This window comes from Sparus aurata, chromosome 4 (genome assembly GCF_900880675.1).
Source record: "Sparus aurata chromosome 4, fSpaAur1.1, whole genome shotgun sequence".
Lineage (NCBI taxonomy): Eukaryota > Metazoa > Chordata > Actinopteri > Spariformes > Sparidae > Sparus > Sparus aurata.
In genome coordinates this window covers 36249237-36267682 of record NC_044190.1, presented here as the reverse complement: position 1 = coordinate 36267682, position 18446 = coordinate 36249237, and the positions used below count along the sequence as shown (strand labels likewise).

Genomic DNA, 18446 nt, shown 5'->3' with positions numbered 1-18446 from the left:
TCTAAATGCTTACTGTTTCTTTGCACTTAAAACATTTCCCCTCCCCGCTCGGAGCTGCCCTGACCCCGCACCCACCGAAACATTCGTCCAAACCCCCGTGACCAAGTCGAGCTGTTTATCTTCTCGTGTGTGGGAGAGTGGGATCGTGAAAACAGAACAAATACCGCGGGTACCAAAGCAGACGAGGTGCCTATTTTGTTGATTGTACGGACACGCAGACGTCATCTCTTTTTACAGTTTATAGCTTAAAAACTCAACACAATGCATCATCCAAAAAAACTGTGCGAAGGGGCCGCCGGTCTTGACAGTTTTGTCGAGAATAGCTCGCAGTACCTTTCGGAGAAAGTTTGAGAGAGACCCGGTCTTTGTTTGTGTTCTATATTGTCACTTCTGAGCCGAGATTATTTCAATGGTTCGTCACATGTATGTGCGGCGGAGCCCAAAGTGAACTGTACTCCCAGCGTCGGCGTGTTATTCACAAAGAGGCGAGTGGGCGGCGTTTACTCTATCCTGCTCCCATTCTTTTGGTCTTATTCTCAACATTTCTGGATCAAAGACGGAGACAAGAAAGGCCGAGTTTTCATGCTTTATATTTGTGTGTAACTTACAGATGCTGTTTCTTCCATTCCAAAAAGACTGATACACAAAAAAACAGAAAAAAAAAAGAAGAAGTCTATTCTGATCTTTGCGGGCTCTGGCAGTTGTTTGAGTATAACAGGGGTTGTTTTTATAAGCTAGTTGTTCATTAAAAATGGGCGGTAGTTTTCTCTTCTGACCATGTTGTCCTAATATCTGCTCTCTCCGGATGGCCGCTGATTAAACAAGGGGGGGCCAATGAGTGGATAAAGATGAGCCTCGGCGCGAGCGTAGCTCCGAGTCCAGCGCGCTCTCCCGCCCCGAGGCTCGCTTCTCACAATCAAGCCCATCTTTGTTGTGACCTGCCGGTGGCCTGCGCCTTTGCATCCAGTCGCCTCAAAGGGAATGGTCAACCAGGCCTTTTCATGTGCCGAGGCATGTTGGGCTTGCTCCACAGCGCTCCTCACCCCCCTCCGCCTCCCTGAAGGCTCCCAGCTCAGTGGTGCCAGTAGAAAACTCTGGTTTTGCACCCCCTGCTGCTGTGTCATCCCCATGCCCTGGTTTTTTTTTTTTTTTTTTTCTCCTCTGCTGTGGCTCGCTGGACAGCACAACCAAACAAACTGATGAGTCAAAATGTGAGCACACTCAGAACACACTGTACAGCCAGGAGAGAACTTGACTCCCGCTGCTGATCCGGACGTCTTTGATCCAGCTTGATGCGAGGTGTGGAAACTCATCTGGGTTAGTTCTTGAGGAAACCGGGGTTAAAGAAAGGATCGATCTGATAAAAAAAAAAAGAATAACAAAACACACACATCTGCAACGATTACTTTTTTTCAGGGAGGAAGGAAAGAAGACGTGTTTTCTCACCGATGCGGCGTTTTGAAATCAAAGAATGGGCTTTTAACAGCTTTTTAAAGTCGCGCACATGTGAATAGAAAACAGAACCGACCACCGTTCTGCACGTTAAGCGAGGAAATAGGAACAACAACCGCAGCTTTGGGTTTCTCTGTCTGCAATAACCAAACTCGGGTCGCCCCCCCACCCCCCCCCTTCTCAACTACAGAGCTAGACGAACTCGACCGGACTGGAAAAAAAAAACTCCACAGACGTGTCCACGCAAAGCCACCACTTCCAGATGAAGTACTGGTCAGTGTTACAGCCACTTCACGCGGCATTCACTCCACCTCTGAGGCGGGTCAGTTGTACAGCTATTGTATATTGAATTATCAGGACTCTGGGTTTCTACGGGACCCGCGTGTTTTTAAGAGACCTCTTAGTCCTTCGTCACGGAGAGAAAAAAAAGAATGAGAAGAATTCAAAGCATTACATTGTGTACATATGGATTAAGACATTTCAAAAGGGTATCATAAGGTGCAAATGTATATTATTTAAAGTGTTTAAAACAATTAGACTGTGGTATTAAAGGGCATGTGTTCATTTACAGTGTCTCCATTTGACTTTTCTTGCATATTTGCGATAATAAAAGGATGTACTGTAGCTCTGTCGTGTGTCTCATTGCTCTCACAGCCTCAGAAAGGGAAGAACAGAGGTCAGATTTAGGAGTTAACTCTGCTCGCTCTCGCTCTTACCATCGATGATCTGTGAAGGAAATCGTCTCAGATGATGCCAGCTGGAGTCATGCGCAACACTTCATTTAAAGGTCCTTGATTGGAGCGTTGGCTGATTGATTAAAAGGCCCTTTTTAAGTCGTTATAAGATGCTTATTAACATTAATAAGACTGTTGTTAATGAACGCACAGATAACAGCCACATGACCACGTTTAATATCAGATAATAAGACTTTTATAAGACTGAGAAACTTTTAAATCATTTATAGACTAAATTAGATTTGTAATAACCTTCTCAGACCATCACTGTTAAACTTTCACCAGGTTGTTTGTTTCCTTATTAAGATGGATTTATACTTTATTACGCATTTATTAGCAGCTGAGTTATACACACAAGAGTTGTGGGTTTTGCAGCTTCCGCATCAGAAGCGAGAACAATATGAAAGTTATTACCCTCAACTGTTTTTTAAAATGAAACTCGTGAGACTTTTATGAACGTTATTAAGCACCTAGAGGCCGTTCTGAGGTTTCCGGCCCACACGGAGTCTGCCGCCAAAGAAATTTCGACGACAGCTCTGACTGATTTTTTTTTTTTCCCGCAGATTTTAAACAAGCGAAGTCGCTGTTTGTGAAACTCGGGAGCGTCAGTACATCCCCCGCCCCTCCCCCTCGCGCGTGTGTGGGACAGTCGCAAACGTCGCTTTCAGTTAACGTGAAGATCAAAGTTTGTGGTGAAGTGTGACAACATGTCGAAAAATTGGATTAACCGCTGAGCAACTGAGCGCTAAACCTTCGTCTCAGCCTACGTGAGAGAATTCGTCATATTGTCTCTTTACGAGTAAAGAAACATTCCGCTGAATTCTGCTGGTTTTTCATTCTGGATCTGGACTGTTTATATGTAAAACGATATTTTAATGTGACTGTAACATCCCGACAAAGAAACAAACAGTAACAAACAGTTACACACACACACACACACACACACACACTCCAACATCCCCGGCTATTGATTAGGATATAAATAAAACAAGATGGACAATTTCTCTGTAAGTAAATCCCACGTCTCCATCCCTCATGATATTCCTGTACGGATCCAAAAGCTGAATAAAGTCTTTCCACTTGCCTTCAGCGGGAAAGTTAGTCTTTCCACGCCGACACAGTCAGAAAACTCCCTGAGCATCCAACACAGCGCGATGACTAAATGTAATATCACGATAAACATGTCAGCTGTGTTATTTTTAACACACAGTCTCGTTAATAAGCATCTTATAGAGACCTCGTTAACTAAAGCTTATTAAAAGGACCTTAATATTCAACACTACTGAAACATTAAAGCATGTAATCTGTTGTTACAGTCGGTAAAATGACCTCTGTGTCCTGTAATGGAACTGATTAAACCTGATACATCTCCTCGGTCCTCTCTGTACACAAGCGTATGTGGACTTCTGTGAAATTCTTTTGCAGAGAGGGAAGGTCGTCTTCAGGGCTGAATCCAGATCAGCAGTCTCCAGCTCCAGAGGGACTGAAGGGGGGGGGGGGGGGAATAGACCGAGATCCTGAAAAACCAATATGCTCCTAAACCCCAATATTTTACACCGAGTTAAACAGTTTGGTCTTTTCAAAAATGCTTCTGCTTAATTAGCAGCAGAAACCTAGAGGGACTTTTCATAGTTGAGCAGCGTTGCCTTGACTCAGTTTGTACTTAGCATGTGCAGTGTTAGAAATGGAAATGAAGCCGGCTGAATTAGTCGTTGACTTTGGTAAAGCCGTCTCGCGCAAAAAAAAAAAAAAACATAACAGCTTATTTTTCCTTTTAAAGAGAGAGAGAGAGACGTGAACAGAGGGAAACATATTGCTCAGTTATTAAGTCATTCTACAGTGAAATTTACATTTTTTTTCCCCTTTTCTTTTGCTTCATGTGGACGTTTCAAGGTGTCTGCTTGTCAGGAGGCGAACAGAAAGAGGAAACGGACGAACTCAGCGTCTGCTCAGTTTAGTAAACAGCTTATTTATTCCTTTACAAAATAGGTACAAATACATAAGTATTGTTTTTTCACACAAACAGGAAATTCTTCGAGATATGTACAAGAGTTTACCAAAAATAACGTGGTTTCTAATAAACACATAGTTTTGTAAACAATATTTACAAATCATCCATACAATTGAAATGTTATTTTTCCTCCATGTGTTTTTTTACATCAGTGATATTGTTTTCTAATATTTTGGCTAAAAAGCTGTAGTAGTAGTAGTGGTAGTAGTAGAAATGTCCTCCTGTGAAACCACCAGAAACCATAGAAATCGCTAACAAAATCATATTTCGTCGTAATCAATAGATATTTTTTGTTGTGCTTGTTTTTAAAACATGGTGTTTTTTATTTTTTTTTTGGAGATAAAAGTTATGAAAAATGTGTTAAGCATAAAAGCCGATCAAATAAAAGAAAAACAAAAAAGAAAAAAAAGAAAGAAAGAAAATATATTAATTGTTAAAAATAAGTCTCTTTTGACAGAAGTTGGCAAATACTGTTCACTACTTAAAAGAGTTGTTTCTTTGCTATAATACAGTGACAGCTTTCAGTTGTCAGGTAAAATAGATATAAAAAAAAGTGCTGTCAAAATGTACAATGCACAACAATTGTTTCAAATGTCACCCATATTTAAATAAATTTCAATATGACAAGAAAAAAGCTGCATAGAGGCCAAGATATTTAGTTAAATAGAAAAAACATAATGGACAATATTACATATTACAATAAGGATTTGATAATAAAAAAAAAAATAAAGAAAAGAACAAGGCGACGATGCAATACGACATGTAGAAAGCAGGCGTTTTGTCTCAGTCCTCTCTTCGATCAGTAACGCAAAGACGGAAACAAAAATGGAAATCGATCGACTGCTTCTCCGACAGTCACGCGTCATCTCACAGCCGCGGTATTTAATTTAGCGTCGGATTATAAACAAGTTAAAGTGCTGCGCACTCATCCGCCTCGTGGACTACACGTGTGGTTCAGTCGTTATCAAAGTTAGTTCGGGCTAAGAGAGGACAACGACGGGGGAAAAGATGAAGGAATGTGTTCTGATCCGAGGTTTCAGTCTCCTCCGTCACCGTCACTGCCTACAGTACTGACCTCTGAACCACACCTACCTTTAGAACCAGGTAAGCTTAATCTGAAGAAGTGAGCGTGATAGTACACAACTTACAAACATCTAGTTATAAAAAAACAATGTTCACATTATTTGTGGGTAAAAAAAAAAACAAACAAAAAAGAACTCCCTCATCAAGAGCGACCAATCAGAAACTGGTTTAGTTTGATGACCTTTGCAGGACTCTTGTAACTAATACAGGTGAGGAGAATAAACTGTCTAACCTTTGACTCGTTCAAAAGCACGTGGTTTTACAAAACATCTGGGTTTTTCATAATATCGACACATGGGGAATTCTTTTCTTACAAAGCTTACGTGTGATTAAAAAACATACATGCTGTAAAATAATTCAAAAAGAACTATTTACACATACAGTGAGGAAATGTAACGTGATGCTGTTATTTGGAATCTTAATGTCTCAGGATGACGTCTCTGCAGAGAAATCGGTTAAAGTCTCTCGTTTATTGAGTTCGGCGAAACTACATTCATCGAACTGCGTTCAACAAAGTAGCTCGTGGAAAAGTATCGTAGGCTGTATCGAGGTGCGAACGTAATTCTCCTTACGTTGAGGTGGTTCATTGAAGCTACTGCCGACAGCGTCAAATAAATAGCTACCCAACATAGTTTCCGGATCAAAACCACTTTGTTCCTTAAACAAATTCATCTTCAACACAAATAATCTGATATGGCCTTTAAACTGATTGATCTAACTACACACCGTGAATCTAAACGGAGAGGACGACGGAACAACATCTTTATTTTTGTTTTGTTTTTTCTCTCGCTCTCTCTGTCTTCTCACTTCCCTATAAAAGCTACATCAAACGTCACTACAGTACATATGGAGACACAGAGCAGAAACATTAGACCTGATCTGAAGGCACGTGGCTGGGAGGAGGAAGAGGAGGAGGAGGAGGAGGAGGAGGAGGAGGAGGAGGAGGTGGAGGAGGTTGAGGTGGGCGCTGAGCGGAGACCAGAGGCTACTTGAGCAGGGCACGGTAAAGGAGGAGGGAGTGGGCGGTCTCTCTCTCCTGCTCCATGTAGAAAATTAAGTCCCTGAGGTTGACGCGAGTGATGCGTTGCCGTGTGTACTGGCGCGATGAGGTGGACGGGGATGAGGAGCTGGCCAGGGAGCCCGCCGTGCTGCCCGAAACCTGCAGACAAGAAGAGAGAGGTCAAAAGGTGAGATGGAGGACGTCAACTGGTACCCTGATGTTTGACATTTTCAAGGGTCAGTGATGACAGTGTCTCCTGACTGGCCTCAGAAACAGAACAACACTGGTAGTTGTCATAAACAGTGGATAAAAGTGGAATTCTAACACATTTCAAGACGACATTCACGGTCGTTCATATTTGGACCTGGCAACAATCGGCCTGGCTGTGTGGGTGGGAACATCGGATGGATGGGCATGCAGATTTTCTGCAGACATTCGTGGTCCACTGAGGATGATCCCGAATAACTTTTCTGATCTTCTGACTTCCCCTCTGGCTCCGACATGACTGAGGTTTTGCATGAAGCGTCTGAACATCTATTGGATTGGATTGTCATGAGATATGGTTCAGACATTCATGTTCCCCACAGGATGAACCACGTTTAGAGGAGAGGAAATGTCTCGATGTGGACGTGGATTAATAAAAAGCAAATTGAGATTTATCCTACTGCTTGTATTAAATGATGAAGAAATAGCCGTGTGAAGGAATATGGACAAATTAATCATTCCGTATATTGTCATCGAGAGTCGTTCTTTGAATCAATAACAGGTGAATCGTTATCTGATTGATTGATGAGGCCAGTAAAGATTCACACCTCTGAATAAGTTTGGTGATCTCTTAACATCAGCCTCAGCTGTGTTTCCGTTTTATATCTAATCACCACGTCACCATGCTAACAAGTGAAACTAAGATGGTGAACAAGGTAAACATTACACCTGCTGAGCAGCAACATGTTGCTTTTAGCATGCTAATGTTAGCATTTGGCTAGAGTTGTTCTTTGAATCAATAACAGGTCAATCCTGAGGCAGGTGAAGATTCACACTTCTAAATAAGTTTGGTGACCACTTAACTTTTCATCTTCATCATATTTTGATTTGATGACCTACAAAAATAATCACCTTCCCATCAGCCTCAGCTGTGTTTTGCGATTATTTCTAATCATCTTACACCTGCTGAGCATCAACATGTTGCATTTAGCACGCTAAAGTTAGCATCTGGCTAAAGCATTGTTCCCTCAAAGAGCTGTCTGCTTCTGTCCAGTTCCACAGCTCCTCCAGAGATGAAGATGATAACGTAGCTTTTTCTGCATAATGTCGAAATCTGAACGTAGGATGAACTATTCCATTTGCTTTATTTTAATAAACAGCGACCTTCAGAAACACAATGATCCCACTGCACTCCAATCGCTTGACTTCATAAGTAGAGGCCTTTATGTCTCGGGCTACATGAGTTTCTAGGTGAGCTGAAAATGAAGCGATCTCTTTGTGAGAAACATCAGGTGACTTTCTCCTTTTATAGATGTGTGTTTTTCATTTGTCTGCGAGGGAAAGCGTCCTCACTTTCTGTCTTTAATGACGCAAACGATCTGCGTGGCGCAGTCTAAAGGACCGTCTCCATGGTGAGACATGGTAACGGTTTGTTTTCCGTGTCCCATAAATGAAGTAATCGCTGCCGAATGGCAAACACATTGACAGTATCAATAGTAAGGAATGTTGTGGGCTCTGAGCATGTATACACCTCCAATTAACAAAAATAATCCCTCTCGCGGAGCACGAGTGAGATCAAAAAGATTCACTAACAACGTCCAGATCTTCAGGTGCAGCAGAGACTTTTTTTTTTTTTTTAACTTCGACTAGATGAACACGAGGTCGAGGAGAACACTGGCGACGTGCTCCGACGGCGAGGGAAGCCATCATTTTTTTTTTTTACTCGTGTGCTCTGCGGCTCGCTCTGGATACGAACAGACTGTTTTCTCTCTTAATGATCAACGCCGCTGACATAGATCTGAGCTGACGTCTCACTCTGAAAACGAGCCCTTGTTTTTTTGCATTTGATCCAGGAAAAACAAGAAAGATAAAAAAAAAAAAAAAAGTAAAAAAAAGAAGTGTATACAGAGGCCGATACAAATCAAGGGATGCATTTACATTTGGAAATGAGAAACACTGGGAAAAAAAAAATCCAGCAAGTGCCCACTTGAACCCAGGCAGGGAGAAATAAGACAGACATCTCAGTCAGGAACACCCTCTCACAATTACATTGATTGCACCGCTCTGTAAACACACAGTACAGACAGGCCTTAATTGCAAACATATGATGAGTATGAATTTACAAGAACCGAACCAAAGTCCCTCCAGCAGCCGCCCCCTCATACTTTGTCTTTGTGCGCGCTGTAATATGGTGCTTTGTCTCCAATTTCCCCTCAGTACACTCTCTGACCTCTGGACGCTGGATGATGAGTGAGGGGTAACTTTGACACCATCGTATCTCAACCACATCCACTGTCAAAAACAATAATGTTGATCACCGTTTTCCCACATCCCAACATCGTGTCCTCAGATGTCTTGTTTTGTCCACGACCCAAAGATATTCAGTGCTGAAAGCTTTGACCTATTTTTCTTATAAAAAAATTGCTCAAATTGAGCTGAGGATTAATCTCATGGTTAACAGGTAAACAATAAACTGATTAATTGATTGTTTTGTTCGCATCTGTACCGCACACATCCCAACATCACAACCGCAACTCCAGGAAATGATTGTACGTTTTAAAAAAGCCAACAAATTACACTTTATATTGTTTTTGTCTTTTCATACTGGCGCCATTTCTGACTGTTCTACTTGTTCCGACTTGCTTTTTAAGGCCATATCGCCCAACCCTAAAAATGACATCAGCACTTAATAATGCTATGCAGGAAGTTCTGGAGAAGATGTGTGTGTGTGGTATTGATAAATAAAGAAATTAAAAGAGCTGTGTACTCATTTCTGTCAGGTGGTAGTCGCTCTGGTTGCTCAGAGCTACATGATGATCAACTGAAGTCCAGCAAGAGCTCTGAGGAAATGCAAAAAAAAATGTGCATAGAAATTACTTTTTTTTTATTCCTGTTGCCTTAATTATGGAGGTGAAACTGACTAACTCTTGAAAGTGGAGAAACTTTGCGGTTTATGGCTGTTTTGGATGTCCGCTGCGGCCGTTGTTGTGGGTAGTAATTAAACTGGAAGATGCTGCTGGCACCAATGGTTAAAAAACATTTCAACTGAGTAATTCCGGCACATGTCGTCTGTTGTGAACATGTGGAGACCGGCCTGAGCTGATGTTAGTTCTCCTGCCTGAATCATCATCATCATCATCATCATCATCCTCCCAATCCGGCCCGGTCAATTGATTGGTAATGACCGGCTGAGAGGGTTGATGTGAAGCGGGAACAGCAGTTTCCCGGAGGCTAACCAGACCCTCCCTTTGAGGAGCGACCCAGGCCTAATCAGGTCAATCATGGCTGACCACATGTGAAAGATGGGCCTGCCTACTGCCGTGCCAATTACTGCCACTCACAGGTGAGCCCGGCGACAGGGGCCACAGATTTTACCAATCTTAGCCATCCATCTACCTGGATGGATGGGCAGTGGTAGCCGCGGGCAGTCAGGGTGGGTGTCGGAGCCGCAGAGCGACTTTAGCCAGACAACGCCGCTTAGGTTAGTGCGTGCCGCGGCTCTCATCCCCTTCAGGGACGGGGTGGGGGAACCTGAAGTGATCCAAATACAGTCAGAAAGGTCAGAGCCGGTCCAGGACTTCACTCATCGCAGCCTCTCCTCTTGCCTCTGTCTTTATATGCCCTCCACGTGCCAGCAACCAAAACACCGGTATGTTGTCGGCGGTATCTATGGAGACCGATCCCTCTCGCCAGTACACGCAGGAAATCGTGTTGTGGTGGAGGCGGCGCGGGTGGGAGGGGTAAACACTAACACTAAACAAAGCAGATGGCTGAGTGTCAGTTAAAAAGGAAAGCGAGACATCAACAACCACGCTTTGCCTGTCGCCGGCAATTACGCAGTAATCGCGTCTGAAATTGAATGAAAAACAAAATGGCAGGCTCTGTAAGGTCACGCTGGATGAAAGGGAAAAAAGTGAGAAGAGGAGAGAAAGCAGGAGAGGAAGAGGCACAGACAGAGAGAGGGGGAGAGCAGCGCTGAAAGTCTCAGAATCAGCTTGGCCAAGAAAGATCCATGAGGCAAAAAACAGCATCTGTCATTTTATCTGTGATGGGCGCTCGGAGGCATTATGTCATATGACATATCCATCGTACAGAGCGCGCAGGGATACTTCGATACATCTCTTCAGACATTTGACTTGTTTGGAGCGAGGGACAGAGGGAGAAAACAGAGAGGGAGAACGAGACAGAGCGGTGGATAAAACCTGAGGAGAGGAGAGGAGAGGAGAGGAGAGGAGAGGAGAGGAGAGGAGAGGAGAGGAGAGGAGAGGAGGAGAGGAGAGGAGAGGAGGAGAGGAGAGGAGAGGAGGAAGGAGGAGGAGAGGAGAGGTTGTCTGTAATCAGACCTCCTTGCTGGCTCTGGTCTTGAGCCACATTGTTTTGACATACATGACAACGTGCCAATGGGCCAGACACATTATTTTACACCATTTCACCCTTCAATGGTTTCCCACACACACACACACACACGCACATGTTCATGCACATAAAGCAGAAAGCCCGAGTTCGCCTGTGTAGCTGGAATTAGTATAATGGAGTGCAGCGTGTGGAAACAATACCAGAGAACGTACGACAGAAAAAAAGGGGGAAAATAATGTGAATCGTGCAAATAGATATAAAAAAAAAAACCTTGTGTACAAAAATGTAGACGATTTATAAATGCTCCAAACACGTTTCAAGAATATGCAGTCCTAATATAATCAGGTTATGAATATATTATGTAAAATTCAGAGAGGTTATTCACAACTGATATTAACAAAAAGGATAACACTGGTATTATTCTGTGTTCTTCCTTTTGTGTACACATTATAGTGCAGATGTGAGTCTACTCGTACTGCAGCATGTTTAAAAGTAACATCCTTAAAACAGTTGTCAAGTTTTGAGCAAACGTGACTCGAACAGGAATCAATGTGTTTTTCATTTGGGACTACTTTCACTCGTGGATTAATACACATTTGAGGCCCGTCAGACAGAACTGTAGTTCTCATGATGATCCTATGAACATTGGCTGCATCCGAAAATGCCATTTGTTAGGTTATGCTACGTTAGATCTCACGTATGTCCAGAATGAAACCAACAGCACAGGAAGTGCAAACTGTTTCCAAGGAAAGAAGGATATTCCACAATGAACTGTAGACGTGATGACGACAATAACACAGCAGACAACGGTGGCACAGTTACTAAAGCAAGTATAGTGTAAGTAAAATGTTGAATCTGCCAGGAGTAATCCATTTCTTTTAATATCTAATCATCGTTGTCGTGGGTTACTAGGCTACACATCTCCAACCGGCAAAGGAGGCTCTCAGTGTTTTGACCTGACGCTACAAAAAGGATATATAAGAGTGTTTATTCATACAATAATATGTAAAGCACATTTTGGCTAATAGTGGACGATTACAAAAAGAAATGGTGGTGGAAGTACAAAGAAAGGCTCCAGAACATGAGAACTACTCTTTGTATTATCCCAATCTAAACCCTCTACGTGCTGCTATGTGTCACTGGAATGATTGGGACGCCATGTTTGGACGCCTCATTCACTGTTTAACACATCTGAGACACTCAGAGGTGCAGACAGTAAAAAATGAAAAGGCAAAGTCAGCAGGTCACACTTTCACGCTCTCAGATACTCCAGTGACCAGACACCAGACACTTCAAACTCAGAAAGAGACTCTGATTAATTCCCATTTTTTGCTAAATGTACTTTTGATTAATTATGTATGTTTTTACCCCATTCTCTCTCTCTCTTTCTTTCTCACTCTCTCTGCTTTTGACTCTCCGATTGTGCAGAGGCAGCAGCGATGCTTGTAGGTGTCTTGAGGAATTTACATTCAGTCCTTTATTGTCTGAGGTGGGGGGGGGGGGGGGGGACAGGAGCAGTAGTGGGGTTTCTTGCTGATCTGTGGCTTTGAACCCTGAGTGGCACCTGTGCCTTGATGCCGGAGCCAATATTGGATTTGGCCCCGGTCACACCTTAGGGCGCTGGGTTAATGGCCCACTTTGCCAGGCACACAGAGATGCTCGGCCCTGCGCCGGCCAAACCTGCTGTCTCAGCACTCCGGGTCCTCATAGCAGAAGTTGCAGACTGCACGGTAAGAGAACACACACACTCACACACACACACAGAAGAGCTGTATGTGTACTGTATGTACCGTACTGTACGACAACCCGGCTAACATCGTGTGTTAACTAAAGCCGGTGGAACAACACTGCTCGGCATTCACGTTGAAGGATACAGCCCGGCCCCTCGTTGGTAGAGAAAACAGATAAGCCGCGTTCATGATGCAACATTATTCTTTTGTTGTTATTACTTTGATGCAGAAAAATCCGTTTAAACTCTGATGTCTCCGCTCCAGGCGAAGAGGACATATATAGCACAACAGAGACAGACTGTTGACAAGCTAAACAAAGAAGCGAGGCGAAAGCTGAACCAGGTGGTGTTTTTGAAAAGTTGAAGCCAGGGTGGAAATTAACAGCAGCCACGAGTCAAATATTGATGAGTTTTGTGTGTCACGCCGGCCGCTGCGGCAGGTAGCCAGCCGTGACTCGGTGGTCTGTAAGGTGTGTGTGTTTTCTGAGCGCGGCTGGATAGAAGAAACCTGTAACGGCGCCCGGGTTCTCCTACAGGGCGCCCCCGTCATCAGGAGAACGCGACTGACAAACAGGCTTACATGCCGGCTGACTGGCGGACTGGATGAGGGCCTGACTGACTCACTGGCTGGCTGACTAATTTACCAACTGAAGGACTGACTGGCTGCCTGGTTGACTGACGACGTGCCAGGGAGCAAAGCTTTCCCACATGTTCTCCTCCACGCCGCATTTCAGCTGGGGAACGCTGCCTCGTCCCCTTCGCAGTGTTTACAGTGTGGAGCCCAGCCGTGGGAGTGCAGCCCCGCTTCATCTCCACACTCGGGCCCGAAACGCCTCTCCTACGGCCGCCATTAATCAGCAACAGAGACTTTCTCTCTCTCTCTCCCTCTCTCTCGCCTCTCCCTTTTTCTCTCGCTCCTCTACGCCCACAGACATGCTGGATGAGGCCATTTTGAAAGAGTTAACAGATGTCGGCTGATTTGCCCCGGGGCTTTCTGACATTGCCCGAGTGATGTATTTGATGTGGAGTTTATTCAGCTCTAATAAACGTATAAAGAATTAGAATAATAATTCACAGATGTACATACCCAGATTATATGCTGAGAGCCGCTCTTTGAAGCAGACAAGGCAGCCAAGATTAACAGAACCAGGGGAGAGGATGAAAAGGGTTTTTTTGGATCAGCCCGCCGATAATAAGAGAGGTCAGGACGGACTAATACCGCAGCTTTATGCTCGCGCACCGACACAGACGACCATTGTTCCAATCACAGGTTACTTCCCCGTGAAAAGCCCGAATAAGAGGCAGCCATTGTCACTCTGCCTCTTTTTTTTTTTTTCTTTTTTTTTTCAAACGGAGCAGAGCGAAACACATTTGCTGTATCTGTTCTTTCTCGTCTCATACTTGCTTTTGTTAATTTGTCATTTCGTGTACAGCAGAAAGAAAGACGAGGGGGGGGGGGGGGACACAAAGGAGGGATAAAAGTGAAGTCTAGCATTCTGATCAGGGCAACAGCAAAAAAAAATAAAAAATGAGGGAATTACTTTCAAAACAAACAACTTCCATTTGCTTCACAGCTAAAGAACAACAAATCTCAAAAATGGCCAGTTGCAGAGCATCTTAATACCCACATAAACCATAAAAACAGCTACACAGCTCCATGGCAATGCATAGCAACCGTGCAGAATTTCAGTCAAGGAGAAAGAAGGCAAAAAAACACCTTATTACTTCTAACTCCTGCAAGCCATTTTGGTCTCCAAAGGTTTTAGAGCGCCGCAGGCCATGTGTCTGCAGTGTTTCGGGAAATGACTTGCCTTCGCACGAACACTGCTATGTTCTGCAGCACTGCTGCCCCCAGCATCCCCGCTCAATTTCTGTTTAACCCCTTCCTGCCTTCCCTCACACTGACTCACTGCAACAGAGAGCTCACACCCAGCACAATACTGTCACATTGTTCAGCCTCCCACAAACCAAGGCAAATCAGACCAGCTTTTTCACGAGCTAACACATTAACTCCACGTCTAATTTGGCTACTTAAGCATGTGATGGCTCTTAACAAACACGGCGCAGGGAAAAAGGCGTAAGGTTATATGGGGCAGAGGAAGACGGGAGCGAAAAAAAAGCCCCTCCACCATTCCACTCGATGTGGTACAATGTGCGACACCGTTTGCACACTTGAGTGTGTATCAACGGTGGATTAAATCTGCAAACTCGTTGACACAACACATAATTAAAACATCTCGCTCGAGGTCAGGAATTTTCTAATTAGTAGTGTACTGACAAAGCTGCAATTCCATCGCCCTGAGTTTCAAAGTCCACAGGTTACTGCTAAGATGAAAGCTGACCCCGGAGCACAATTCTGCAGGGCTGCTCATACAATTCCTCAGAAGACAGTCACAGGGTCACCAAGCTAAACAGTGTGCTGCACCCGGAACCTCGCTTCCAAACAAAGAACTTCAAACTTTCCTGCCTGGAAACACAATCTCGGCTTCACCCGCCCCCCCCCCGCGCCCCACCAAAACTCTCTCTTTCTTCTCAACCTGAGAGAAAACAAAAGATTGTGTGAAGGCGACCAGATGAAGAAACCGTAACATTGTTTTGAATCTATTTAATTAAAATGCTCAGAGCCCGGCTAGCTGAACAACCTGTTAAACACAACAAAGGCTTTGTTAGCTGGGTCTTTGTAGCTTAAGTTGAGAAGAAAAAAAGACATATAGGATAGGAATATATTCACACGTTGGTTATTACCATCTATTTAATTAGTAAAAATGTGTTTCCTAGAGTAGAAACGCCACAACTGCAGTACGGCAGATGATATAACGTGAATCCAGATGATGGATTCTGTTGTATTTGCTGTGATTCAGAAATAAAACGCTTTATTTGTGGGAAGATCGCGATCCACCAGACGACGCGTTCAACGTCTTCTCCTCTGTCTTTCCCGTGCAGAGAGCAGACGTCGCTGAGGAATCGCTAACAGCCTGCCTGATAACCTGGACAATTAAGGCAGGCCAAGTATCTTTGGCTACATAAAGTATCAGAAGTGGAACTTTTCCGACATTAAATATTCAAAGCGTTTCATATATAAAATGAACCCAATTAGAGTTAAAATAGGAGAAGTGTAATGAGTCTCAAGTCAGAATGCTTGTCTTCAGAACTGCTCGCTAATGAGCCCTTGTTGGTTTTGCAGACTTTACTTTCAATGGTGTGGCGCTGTCATTTTCTGCCGGTTGTAAATTTTTAATTCAAGTTGAATGAGAGGGTGGTGACTGAGTTAATAATCAAGGCACCGGGGTGTTTTTGCCGCCGATGGATAGCTGGGAGAAGTTGCCAAATGAGGCTTGTGGTCCGCCCTTTGATGTCTTTTTAGCGAAAACGTTCTGAATAGGAACAACCGGTTAACAAAAGCCTATCAGTTCAGAGTGGTATCGAACATAAATGACCACACTGAGGGGGGGGGTGAGAGAGAGAGAATGCATCCTGCAAATGGCCTAATTAGGGGGGGAAAAAAAGAGTAGGCTAGCAAAATAGCACTGAATAACACAGAACAGGAGCATTAACGCAGTCTGACTTGAGAATGAGACGAGAGACCGAGAGGCGGCGCGACGGGTCCCGCCGCTCGGCAGACATGTGCTGTATGCCGAGCTGTCAGTCTTCGCTTAAATCCTCATACGAGCAGCGAGACATTTCACTTACAAGGAAAAAAGGGAACGCACCGAGGGGGCCACAGCGGATATGCAGATGGAAGAGATTAGAAAGCGCATTTACGGCGGAGGTTCACACTATGAAATGGTCCTTGATCTCAAATTGACATAAATGGGGCCATTTTTGACATCATTTAGCCATCACAGGCTCCGTTCCAAGCAAGCGCCGCTGTCACTGGTCCCCATGCACCTGATGTGACGCCTGCTAAGTATGAGAGGCAGGAAGAAGGGCTGTCTGAAGAGCAGGTCTGATTAAAATCCAGGCTCTACTGGGGAAAGAGTAGAGTTTCATGTTTTATATAGATGGCCCAGAAAGAAGGAACCGAAACTTTACTGGAGGATTTTTTTTTTTTTTTATTCTATTTTGTAGAAGTGCGTCTGTGAACGTTTGTGACCCCCAGTGACATTGTTCTTCAAGCCGCCAGGATGAGTTTCAAATCTACTCTGAAATAAATATTTCCTTTACACTTCTGAGCATTTAAAGGGATATTCCGGTGTAAGTTTAATCCATGGTCTAACACACCGTGAAACTGTGTTGGACTCCCTCTCGAGAGATAAAGTTTGCAGACCGCTAGCTAACGTAGTTTTAGCATCCTCAGAAACGACCGCACGACAACAATACACTGCAGCAAATGGATCCAAATATAATACCGCCATCATTTTGTTAATCTATTTCAACAAATCTGGCAATGATATCAAATGTTTGATACCTCGAATTATGTTCTTGGACTCTATTTGTACTGTTGCTGAAGTTTGGTGCTGTTCTGAGCATTATTTGTGGCTTTTTGATGGCGGTTTATATTTGGATCCATTTGCTGCAGTGTATTGTTGTCGTGCAGTCGTTTCTGAGGATGCTAAAACTACGTTAGCTAGCGGTCTGCAAACTTTATCTCTCAAGAGGGAGTCTAACACAGCTTCACTTTGTGTTAGACCATGGATTAAATTTACACCGGAATATCCCTTTAACTCAACTTTAACATTAACCACCAACCGACCGAACAACCAGCCAACCAAACGGATGCATATGAACACACAACATTCTCGGTGGAGGTAATAAAAATGCTACTTTTTCCACTTCTACCTTTTGCTGATCAGCATGAGATAGACGTAGAAGTCTACTGACTCCACACTGTGGTACATTTGGCACTAAACTGTCAAAATAAAAATGATATAACGCGCTGTCAGTTAGTAATCTCGGTGGCTCGGGGGGTAATAATGGCAGGCAGCACCGCAGAATTTGGACTCGGTTAAGGAGCTCCTCATTACATTTTCTTGGCACTTTCCTGGAGGCCTCATTCCTCCCATCAGGTTCCTCTTCCACAGGCCCACAAGGCTTCCTTCCTACCTGCGCAGCATTTTGGCAACCTGCTTTATTATGCCGCATACAACAGCATCATTTTTCCAAGCAGCTGTGTGTGCATGTGTGTGTGTGTGTGTGTGTATAACGCTTATCTACATATTGACTCGGTTTAAATCCACACCCTTGTCTACCATAATAATTACACATCTTGTAAAAGGAAGTGCTCGATTCTTCCTGCACCTGAGGCGGGCAGGCTTGAAGGAGTTGCCCATCGGCGCCCAGCAAACACACCTCCGGCGCTGCCTCGTATCCAAACAGCTTCAGCGCACACCCACGGCCATCGCCTCGTGTAGTGCAATGGCGGCTGTTTCTATTGCACTCGGCGTGAACAGAGAGCGCCAACGCGAGCGCGGGCGAATGTGTTTCCTACGTGTCGCAGGAACAAAGCAGTCGGGATAGGTCGGACAGGTAATAAAGACAGCGGGGGCCTGTTTTATGGTTGTCAGCGAGTCAGACCACACGCACGCATAGCTGCACACATCTCGGTACACAAACACACAACAAAGCAGCGGTGTGTAGTGACACAGGCTGGCCCGGGAGGTGTGTTTACATTTTGTGGCTCTCTGGACCTTGTTGTGTGTGTGGCCGAGCTTCATGTGTTCTTTTCTTTCAGCCAAACCGCATCCACTGCTCTGAACCGCCACAACCCGCAATCAGAGCGCCGATGCGGGTGACAAGAGGGCCATATCCAGCGATTCACAACTCTCTCTCTCTCTCTCTCTCCCAAAGTTCCTATCAGTGGAGGGGCGTTCATTACTCCAACAAATACATAATTTATGCAATCTAAAAAATACATGTGATCATGAATCAAGACGGGGG

At 44.2% G+C, this 18446-nt stretch overlaps 1 protein-coding gene across 1 annotated transcript in view; it reads right to left on the bottom strand.

The window, feature by feature from the left end:
* Positions 1-4135: 4135 nt before the first annotated feature.
* The window catches only part of LOC115580112 (transcription initiation factor TFIID subunit 4), a 94365-nt gene continuing 80054 nt past the window's right edge, over positions 4136-18446 (bottom strand). Inside the window, 1 exon segment of the mRNA XM_075488170.1 lies at positions 4136-6439. Within this exon segment, the coding sequence (XP_075344285.1) occupies positions 6266-6439 (174 nt within the window). The 3' untranslated portion in view covers positions 4136-6265.